The 10,838-nt window shown below is 43.5% G+C and overlaps 1 protein-coding gene across 1 annotated transcript in view; it reads right to left on the bottom strand.

Moving 5' to 3' along the window:
- Positions 1-1,716: 1,716 nt before the first annotated feature.
- The window catches only part of fam83c (family with sequence similarity 83 member C), a 16,117-nt gene continuing 6,995 nt past the window's right edge, over positions 1,717-10,838 (bottom strand). The window contains exons 3-5 of the mRNA XM_005928930.3: positions 10,653-10,777; positions 5,139-5,375; positions 1,717-4,909 (exon numbers count right to left, since the gene is read on the bottom strand). Coding sequence (XP_005928992.1) covers positions 4,153-4,909; positions 5,139-5,375; positions 10,653-10,777 — 1,119 coding nt within the window. The 3' untranslated portion in view covers positions 1,717-4,152. The remainder of the gene's footprint in view (positions 4,910-5,138; positions 5,376-10,652; positions 10,778-10,838) is intronic.

Genomic DNA, 10,838 nt, shown 5'->3' with positions numbered 1-10,838 from the left:
TGTTTTGCAAAGCTGAAACCAACTACTAACTATATACTCCTGCACAGGTGCATCAAACACACACCTGCTAATGAGCTCAGCGACATCCAAATAAAATCCCAGTTTCACTCACCAACACTGGACCTGAGCTCTGTACAGCAGCCAAGTCATTGATCAGCTAATGTCATCAAAAATGTTCCAGCAGCACAAACACGGGGCTCCAGTTAGCTGAGGGGAGGCCTAGCACACAGCTAACAGCTACAGCCACCTGTCAGTCAAAGAGACCACGCCCCCAGCCACAACCTTTAAGCCTGAATACAATTTAAACAGGTGAGTTCTGCAAACATTCAGTTGTTATGAAGGAGAAAATTATTTATAGGGATCAAAGCAGCTTTCTATCAGTGTTTGGGGTTCTTACTCAAAAATAAATTACTTTTTAAAACTAATTACTGTTACTTTCTCCAGGGAGTAATTAAGTAATTTGTTACTTGTTACATTATTTTTGCGTTACTCTGACCTGTTAATAATATAAACCTTAGGTTACAGTCCTGCACACTCACATAAATCCCTTTGATAATAAAAACACACATACAGTGTTTGTGTATTAACACAAAGCTGAACACAAGCCCAAACAGAAACTTCACTGCTGGCAGGAGAGCTGCGGAGCAGGTTTTTAACCCCACGAGTTCATCAGGTGTAGCTGACAGTTAAAAAAACAAAGTCTGGGCTGTGAGCCGGCAGGCAGTAACCCTAACAAACCAGCATGAGTACACCTGTGACTGTAACAACCAGAGCTGCGTGTGAAACGGCTCACATCTCCACCTTTACATTAATGCTCCCAAACTTTGACTGCGTGACAAATGAAACGGTCTTTATGTTAGTTTAGCTTTACAGCACCCCGGCGGCTCGTGCGCTCGTTTCCTGCACACAAAGAGATATTCTGGTCTCGGTGTTTGTCTCGTGAATTATGGATTTGTGTTCCAGTTTAGGGACTTTTGGGAGAGATTTCTTGGATGATCCATTGTTCACATATCCCTGCAAGCTTTATTAACTTACATTGTTCGTGCTGCGTCCTGTGACCCAGAGCCCCGTCTGGACTTCCTGACAGGAAAACCTTCAGTGCTGAGGCCCAGTGGGAAACACCAAGCCTATGTTTGGACACAGATTTAAACATGGCTGCAACGTTCTCCCTCCACTGACCTGCTACAGACCACAACCTGCTCCTGGTGTCACCCACTCATAGTTTGTAGTTACGACAGAAGGAGCATTCAAAAGCTGTCAATTTTTTAGGAATACTCGGAATAATTTCATTTTTTGTTTTAGCGATGGTGCACAAGAAAGTCAATCTTTAGGGAGCTGAAGGTGGACTCCTGTGGAAGTACAGGAACATCATTCCAACTCCATCGTCTGAGGACGTTGTTTACTCTTTGTCTGCGCTCAAAGGGCTGCTGGAGAATATTTTTCATGACACCCTTCGCCACTCAAAGAACAGAGCATGGATAATAACAACAGACGTGACACTGATTAAATCAGAAGTAACATGAACAGTATGAAAGGAGGAGTATGGGTGGAGGTATGGTTGACAAGCAGCTTGCAGAGGCAGCAGCAGGTATGCACCTGAAGCAGTTTATGCCTCAATCACACAGGCCTAGAGACCAGTCAGTGACTCCATGGTAACCACTGGTTGCTAGGGAAATGTGTTTATTATTCAGCTGGTGAGTGGTTGCTGGAGGTTGCTGCACCAAAAACCTTGTTGCAGTTACTTTGGTTGCCAGTGCCGATTGCCCGTAAATTGCATGGAAGACACCAACTTCAGCAACCTTCAGCAACCAGTTGGACGATACACGTATGAGCTCATCGGCTTAGCTGACGTGACTGGCAACATCCCTGCAACCCCGAAATGACTGATTCTTTGTGAAACATGACATCAGGAAGGAAGTAAAACGATGCTTTTCCAAGCACCCTCCAGGGTCTCACCATCACATTTGGACAAATAATCTTCAGGTCTGAAGGAAAGTTCAGACAATCAAGGAAAATTGAATTGATGCGTATTTAGTCAAAATGTTTGTTCTTTAACCAACATTAGTTAAGTTGGCTGTCATTGCTCCTGCTGTTTCTCCTGTATTATAGTCATGTTTCCACAAAAGATTCTTAAATGAAATACAGGCAGGAATCATTTTACTCGGTTTTATGGAAAAACGAACACTGAACTCAACTTTACCTTCATGTTTTTATTAAATTTTGTTCATCTTACAAATTAAAAACAACTTAAACACACAAAATTAACTTCAAGTTCACATTCTCCAGTAATCTGTAAAAATAAAGTCGAAGAGTGTTTTTCTTAACAATGACCCAACTTCATGTATATACAGTATAATGTACATTACATGGGAAAACATATACAAATAAATCAAATGTCCAGCTGATTTGGGGGCAAATAAAAACAGAAGGCGCCCACTGAATGAGCAGTAAACAAAAGACACACATCAGAACTATTGATCGCTATCAATCCTTATTGCTTAGAGTCATTTTACGTCCTCATCTGCTGCTCCACTGAGGAGGAATCACTGCGGTGCAGAGTGATGAAGAGCATAATAATTAATCATTTATATACAAATCTACAAGCTTGCTGTAAAACTGTGCAGCGGGAGGAACGAGCCTCCGTTACGAGGAAAGCTGAGGAACGTAAATGTAGATTCTCGACACAGATCGTCTCATCCGACGTAAACAAAATGCCCTACGACCCTACGACCCGACTTTCCCAGAACATGACGAGCACCACGAAACATCCTGGCGTTGCTTCTACTATTCACAGCACAGATCGCTCCCTGTGCCGAACAACGAAAGTAAAACTGTGACCGAGACTAACCGAGGCCGCTGGAGACAGGCTGTCGCAAATGTGACTGCAAACCTTAAGGCAGGATGATCAAGGCACGTGTTGTCGTACTCCCAGGAGCAAAGGTTACTAAACTTCACTTTACTGTTTGTGACTGGATGTGAGATTGCTGTCAGGCTGCGTATTTCCAGGTTTGGCTTGTTGGAATAAACTGTAGAGTTCAAATTGATTAATCATCATTATTTTGATTGAATGATTGTTTCACTTATAGTCACGATTAAACAATAATGATATGTTATCTTTAATCTTCTTAAAGATTCTCATTGTCATCGCTTTAACAGTGCAAACTGAATATTTTGAGAGATTTTAATTTTTACATCTGAACTTTTTTCCCATAATAAAAAATCTTATGTTTTACTTAGTGGTAGCACATGGCATGACTCGTTTACAGAGCAGAAACAGTCGGCTGTCAGAATAAAAGTCTTTGTTTGGTGGGTGACTCACTGGTTCCTTCATTTACTTAATGAGAACAAAAAGAAATGAAACAAAAAATAACCTCAGATTCAAACTTCTCCAATAAGAACTGTGGAAGTCGCGTCACAACGTGAAACCCAACAACGTGATCGTATTAAACTGCAGAATTTCAGCAGTATTAGTATCAATGATCTTTTTTTAAACCGTCACCATATTGAGAGCTACTACTGGACCCCAAGCTGGGATCCAGTCAGATAAACGTTAGTTTCCATCTGAATGTAGCATAAATGTTCACTAAATGCGAGAAAAATCTCTGTGGAGGAAACAATTCTTCAGCCCTGTTATTACAAATATTATCATAATCTTAAAAAAAGCACAATAACTGCAGAATCCTAAGTTTACCCAAAGGAAGAATTCAAACTGTTGCTCAGGAATGTCGCCGAGTATAAAAATGTAAAGAAATGCCCACATGAAAGCCTCTGGAGTGTTGAAGGCAAAAATTCACATTTCGATGGTTTTCACGTGTCAGCAAACAGTCAGTGGCTTATCTTTGAAACCTATTTCACCTATGAGAACATATTTACTCAGGTAGTGACTGTAGTTGAATCATGATTTGCAGATTTAGTAAAAGTGTGATTTGTTTGGTAAACTATGACTTCAAAAAAAGCCAAAAACCTCTCGTTTGATAAACGGGAAACCACGCGGAGCCAAAATGGCTCCTCAAGAGTCTTAGTTTCCTGTAGGGCTGAGGTCTGAAGACCAAACTTCAGCAATTTCCAAGATCTCAGAGTCTTTTCTTTGTAATATAAGATACCAGAGGAATGTTCTGGAGTCACAACCTCTCTGATGGTTGGCCTTCCAGTCTAATTCGTGCCCTTGAGCTCAAAGCGGCTGTACACTTGCTTGGGCTTCATCTTGTTGTATTGGTTCACCAGGTCCAGCTTGCTGTGGCCCAGCGTCATTCGTTTCTGGTCCTTCCGGCTTATTATACCGACTGGAGAAAGCGGCGGCGGTGGACTCTGCTGACTCTCCGGCTCAGTTGGAGAAAGGTCCGGTCCTCCCCAGGGTGAGCCGTGAGGAGACGGAGTCCTCCGGAAGTTGTAGGCGTCCCTGTCTTTAGAGTTGGATGACAGGAAGTAATCTGAAAGCTTGTTGAACATCCCGCTGGGGAGCCTCTGCTTAGGCGGCGGTTTGGTGTCATTGACTGGGGAGGGTATCGAGGAGGGGAAGAGATCTTGTTTGTGATCGTACAGCCCCAAACCCTGAAACTTGGTAGAGGTTCCACCAATATTTCCCCGCAAGACATCTGCTGTGTTGGGTTTGTTCCACTCGATACCCATCGCTTGACCGTAGGCCGGTGGCGGGCGATCGGGAATTGGGGCGAAATTGATTCCCCCGTTAGCAGAGCTTCGCCCTCCTGCTGTAGGGGTCTGTCCTCCCGATCGGTCGCTCAGTCCTCTTCTTTCAGGGCTCAGGTGGGAACCAGCTGCAGCCTCCTTATCATGACTTTGCGTGACCTTGTAGACCGTGTTTGAGGACATTCCAGGTGCAGCCTTCACACTGGAGATGCTGTTACTCGATTGGCTGCTAGAGTTTTCGGAGCACCCCCTGTCCCGCTGCCTGTGGAAGAAGAAAAGTTAAAAGTGGCACACTGAAGTTCTGTTGATTTCATAGAGAGATTATATTTCCATCATGATGTCACCTAAATCAAGTTTCAAAGAGTTTTTGTGGCAGCTGTCATTCACATAATTAACTCAGGAAAAAAGCTTCTGATGAAACTTGGAAAAAACTAAAACCTTGACAGTAATCAGAATGAAAGCGTCTCCCCTTACAGCGAATACCTTCTTACCTTTCAGACAGTAGATCCAGCCCGTGGCCTGGGCTGAGCCCCAGAGCCAGGCCGGGGGCAATCATGGGAGGGTACGGTGGGTAGTACGGCATCCCGTCCTCCTCCGGGTTGTAGAAACAGTCGATGATCTGAGAGTCGGCGTACAAACAGCGAAACTCTCGGTCAAAGCTGTCGGCGATGCGCCCCGAGAAATGCATCACCATGTTGCTGTGCACCTGAGCCGACAACCAGGTGAAACTGGAGAGAAGAGGTCAAAGGTTAGAGTCAGAGATCTGCCTCCTCTGTTTTTTGGATTCAAGCATACATAACAGAGTACAAGGTGTGAAATGGATGAGCTATTGAAACAGAACCAGAGGTCTGAGGGAGAGCACAACATTTTCTGGTGACACAGTCTTCCCCATAAACTTCCTTCACATCCGATGAATGAAAATCAGGTCGAGCGATCGGCATTTTGACCGGCAGCCATCGCAGAAGCACGAGAACAAAGGGACATAACCTGTCCTCCTCTGAGGGATCGAAAAATAGCAACCAAGCTGAAAAATCCAGATGTGCCTGAGAAGATGACCCTGAATGGAAGATCTGCCGAATGCAACTTAACTCAAGTTTTGGATTTTTTTCCTGAGACCTTTATGAACTTTTGGACTTGAACTATTTTTCTGCTGATCTGGTAAATGGCCTGTATTTGTATAGCGCTTTACTTAGTCCCTATGGACCCCAAACTGCTTTACACTGCATTCACTCATCCACACATTCACACACTGGTGATGGCAATCGCACTGACAGAGGCACTGACTGGTACTCAAAGGGAACTTACTATAAATGCATTAATGTGTGTTTAAGTAATAAGTATATAACAATAATTATTGAACTATATGTGTTTAAAGACAGAAAGGCCAAAGTGAATTTTAGGTGCAGTCGCCTCCCTGCAGGTGCTGGACGGCAGCAGCTGAGATGGATTTGTCAGAGTTCTGATTTGAACCTCGCTCAGCAGCAGACGGCAGCATTTAGCAGTATTTGATGCATCAGTTATGTAAAAGATCAAATCACACTCGGTGCAGCTGCCGATTACCAGGTGGCATTTCAAGTACAATGAGTTCACGCAGATAAAAATCAGAAAGTGAAAGCAGTTCTGGATAAGAGCCTGAATAGATCGAGGCTTGATGTTTGTCATGTGTGACAGGTTTTTCTGCCATCATGTGCATGAAATCTCAAAATTATGAAACACAAACTGAGGCTGAGACTCGGTACCTCTCAGCTGTGTCTGTGTAAATTATCTCCCTCCACCTCCAGCTGATAAACAGCCCTGCAGTGAGTGTTAACTATTTCCTGGATGATGATGAGTCAGTGCAATGACTCATCAGTTTATCAGCTGGCGAGAGGTGGACGCGAGGTGCACGAACACCGAAGGCGTCTAACTGAGCAGCAGACACTTTACTGCTTTTATGTGCAGGCGAGACAAAGGTTCAGCGTTAGACGACCACACAGACGTCTGAGTTTTAGCCACATTACAAAGTTTCTACAACTAAAAGATTAAGATGTTCGACACCTTTTCATTAACAAGTCACAAAATGTACCAGCTGTTTACAGATACACAAAGCAGGGTGAGTGGGTGGATGGATGGTGCGTTAGCCGAGCACCAGCACACCCTCATCAACACCAACCATCATGATACATGTTTGTTTAAACAAGCTTTAAACAGCATATTGTTTAACAATAATACTCATGTTAGAGTCAGCATTACTAACATACACTCTGACCGGTCTGAGCTGCTAACAGCAGGGGCCTTCGTTTTGTTGTTAGCCATTTAGCTAATCGCATATTTGCTACTTTAGCCAAACTAGCATTCGTGCACATTTAAACCCTGCAGAAGGACTCGTTTTCAAGGACACCTCGTACTTCTACAGACACAAGTTAATGACACAGAGTCTGCATCTGTTTCATCTCCATAAACAGAACCTGTAATACATTACTAGACTTTGTATTGTGTATTTAAATGACAGCAGAGTGTTTGGTTGAAGAACAAAGTGCCAGCTAATTTTGTCCCTGTAATATCTGATCTCAGGCCAGTTGGCAGATTTGATTCTGATTTGCACAAATGTGAACTGGACAGCATCTCAATGATATCAGAGCAGGTGTAATTCATAGTTGATTCACTGGCATCTTCAAAGCAACACAAACAACTTTAATACTCATGGAAACTTAAAAGGAAATTTACAGATTTACGAAACCGATTCTTTTCTGATTGTAATCAAGCCATTACAGACTTGACTGTGTGAGAACAAAGCAAGACAACCTCAGAGGAACCTGCAGGACGGCGTTCCTCAGCACTAAACCACTCAGTGCTCAGCTATGTTTGATATGATTCATCTGAATTCCTGATTAGTTCTGAAGAAGAACAGCTCAGAGCACACCTTCATTATCTAAACACCCGATACACATAAATGGTAATTTTACGGTCTTCCGGTTCAGATCATTAAAGTTGTGGTTTAATTAACAAACAAGTCATAGAACTGTAAATGAGATCGCGTTAGGATGCTCAGCCGTTTAAGATTAACTGTTTCCAGTTACCTGCTGCTTCCTGGAGCACTTAAAGCCTTTGTGACAGTGCACCTGTTAGCTGTTCAGGTGATAAATGTCTATACTGAAAGCATTCAGCCTGAATGTGCTTCACAGGACTTTACCCCCATTTATAGCTTCATAAACAAATACTACTTCTGAGGACCATAAAGTAGACTGGAGCTAGTGTGTTTCTGTTGTCTGATTGGCCGTTGTTGGGTGGTTGCCTCTGAGATTGCTGTGTTGGGGTCTTTTTGGTAATATTTGCATAGTTTTTTTGCTGGTTGCTGTGGATCTCTATTGTGTTGCTCTCTACTGGTTGCCTTACTTGCCCTTTGAAATATACTGGTTTCTGTTGATGCTTAGGACATCACGGTCTCGTTTTAGCTTTAAACTATTTACTGCAAATGTTATATATTCTTTGAGATTAGCAGATTCAGATATTCTCTGCATAATATCCGGTAATCTGTGTTGATATTTGGTTCTCAAACAAGCTAATCAGTTTTACAGCTACAGGCTCGGCGCTTCCCAGGAATCAAGTTACTTTTATTTGATTCAATGTTGAAGTGATAAAGTTTGTAGTAGGTGTAGCAGAGGGGGTGACCTCACCCTTCATTCCACAATCAGCAATGGAATTAGAAGCCTGTCAGCCTGCGGGACTCCGCCCTCTTACCTGCTACATACCTGAAGCAACACTTAATCCTCCCAAAACAACACTGTGTGTTGCAAAATTAGAGTTACTTTGAATGTAAAAGACAAAACAGAATCAATTTAACGAAACAAGAAGCAGAGCAGGGCAGAGGTGAAAACATAGAGAAGGAGACGAGTGTGCGAGTGAATGAATGAAGGCGACACACCTGAAACAGGTGACTAAGGTTAAAGAACGAGTATGAAAATATTTCCACTCAAGTATGTTTTGCAAACTATGAATGTTGAGCTGACTATGTAGAAATCTACAGGAAAATGGAGTACGGTGTTCAGAAAGGATCAATCCCGACTTCGTCCTTTGGACAGCGTGTTTCCCCAGACTTCACTGTGGCGCTGCCTTTAAGATTAGATGCAGGGAACAAAGACCTTAAAGCTCAGCACAGATAATAGGAGAGGCTTTAAGGTGACTGCAGTGTGTGCCATGACGTATACATACCTGTGTACAGGAACTATGACCTAAACAACGAGTCCAAAAAAAGCCTTAACTAGCTCCGTACAATCAGCAGCTGTCTGCAAAGTTAACTCAATATAAATTTGTCCCAGAGTTTTACGAGCACCGTGCAGCTGCGTGACACAAAGTCGTTAAAATCACCAGAATTTTACAGCACAAACTGTCCACCAGCTTCACGGCTATATTACAGCAACACACACACACACACACACACACACACACACACACACACACACACACACTTTGAAGCACATCACAGGGACTTGTAGTCTTTTCCTTGAGACTTAAACAGTCCGAGTCGTCTACAAGAATTTAACCATTTAAATTTTGTGGTTTAATCCCTTTAAGGAAGACGAGTCCCGAGATTTACAGACTCAGTGCAACATGAATAAAAGAAAAACAGCTAAAAAACCCATGGTGCTCCGTCTGAGCTGCGGATGAGTAAGCGACAGCAGAATTCACACTAAATTTCTGCTTTGAAACTTTCCAAACACATTTTAAGCCCTTTTTCAAGATGAAACACTAACTTCTGCTGCTGGAGCTGCTCACGCCTCAGTGCTGCTGTAGTCATCTATGTTTCAAACCCCACTAAGAGTCAGGTTATATATATATATTATAAGTCCAAATAAAAATATTTGGACTTCTAAATAAAGCCCTGCGAGAGATTATAACTGACAGGTAAATGAAATAAGCAGCTTATATCAGGCTCATCTGCAGGGCGACAGTTTTATTCTAGCACTCCAGGTTGTTGCTATCAAGGCTGACGTGCGCACGGCCGTTTGTGAGCGTGCGTGGAGAGACGATGCGCTCATCAAACATTTGCATCTCCTAAATGGTCCTGTCTCTTTGCGAGTGGTTATAGGGCTGGCCGTGGCCGCCCCGTGGCTCTGCTCCTATGGACGGTAGGCCTGACTGATGAAAAGCATCACAATCTAGTAAATAATGATCTTTTTCAGCAGTTTAAAAAAAGAAGCATCAATGAGGTCTCTGCTGGTGCCTGCAGCTCTCATCCTTACCCACCTGCTGAGTGTGTAGATGTAATTACAGGTATTACTCAGGTATTCCCACAGCAGCTCGTGGCCTACAGTTGCTCAGCTGCACAACGCGAGCTTTGTCACGCTGCTTATCCGATCAGACAAACCCATCACGCTGTCCGAGCTCCGCCAGCTTCCTGCTGTAATCTGCTGCTGGATGCAAAGTCGGTGCGAGGCTGCTAAAAGGAGAACGGCCCGCTCGGCTCAGCTGACATTAGACACGTTTTTATGTTTGCATTTTATTCCTGCTGCAGTTTTTACCTTTTTACTACAGCCAAGTAAAAGCAAAGCAACATTAGACGGGTATAAGACCATCGCAGCTGCCGCGGTGCTGCCGTTTGCCTTTATTTAGTTCAGTAAGACGTCCAAACTTCTGCTTCTCTCCGAGCCGAAGAATGACCGACCGTTTTATCCCCCTGTCCCTCAGTCGCATACAGTGAAGATAAAAGATGGACGCGGCTACAGTGACATCACACACGGGTTAGTTAAGTCTTGGAACCCTGAGCCGAGCGTTTCAGCTTTAACTTCACTTCTTCTAAGGAAAGTGCTGCAGTCCCACATGTTACAGAGAATATCCTTAAAGCAGCTTGATGCACTGACTGTGTGCGCTCAAAGAAAGACTGAGGAACAGGAAATATGTCAACTGCAGGAGGAAGACGATCTTCATTCGAAGAGCAAGATTTGTATTTGGTTCATCTTTTAAGGACTGTGTGTGTGTGTGTGTGTGTGTGTGTGTGTGTGTGTGTGTGCGCGCATGTTCCTCACCTGTAGGATCCGGCGATGACCTCATCACAGTCGATGATCATGAACTTCTCCAGGACTTGTCCGGTGAATTTCTTGCCGCTCTTGGTGCAGTACGTGTCGCCACAAACGCTGCGAACACGCATGTTCTACACACACACACACACACACACACACACACACACACACACACACACACACACACACACA

The sequence above is a fragment of the Haplochromis burtoni genome, unplaced genomic scaffold (genome assembly GCF_018398535.1).
Source record: "Haplochromis burtoni strain Fernald_Lab_line unplaced genomic scaffold, NCSU_Asbu1 Contig_117, whole genome shotgun sequence".
Taxonomy (NCBI): Eukaryota; Metazoa; Chordata; class Actinopteri; order Cichliformes; family Cichlidae; genus Haplochromis; species Haplochromis burtoni.
This window is presented reverse-complemented; position numbering and strand designations above follow the sequence as displayed.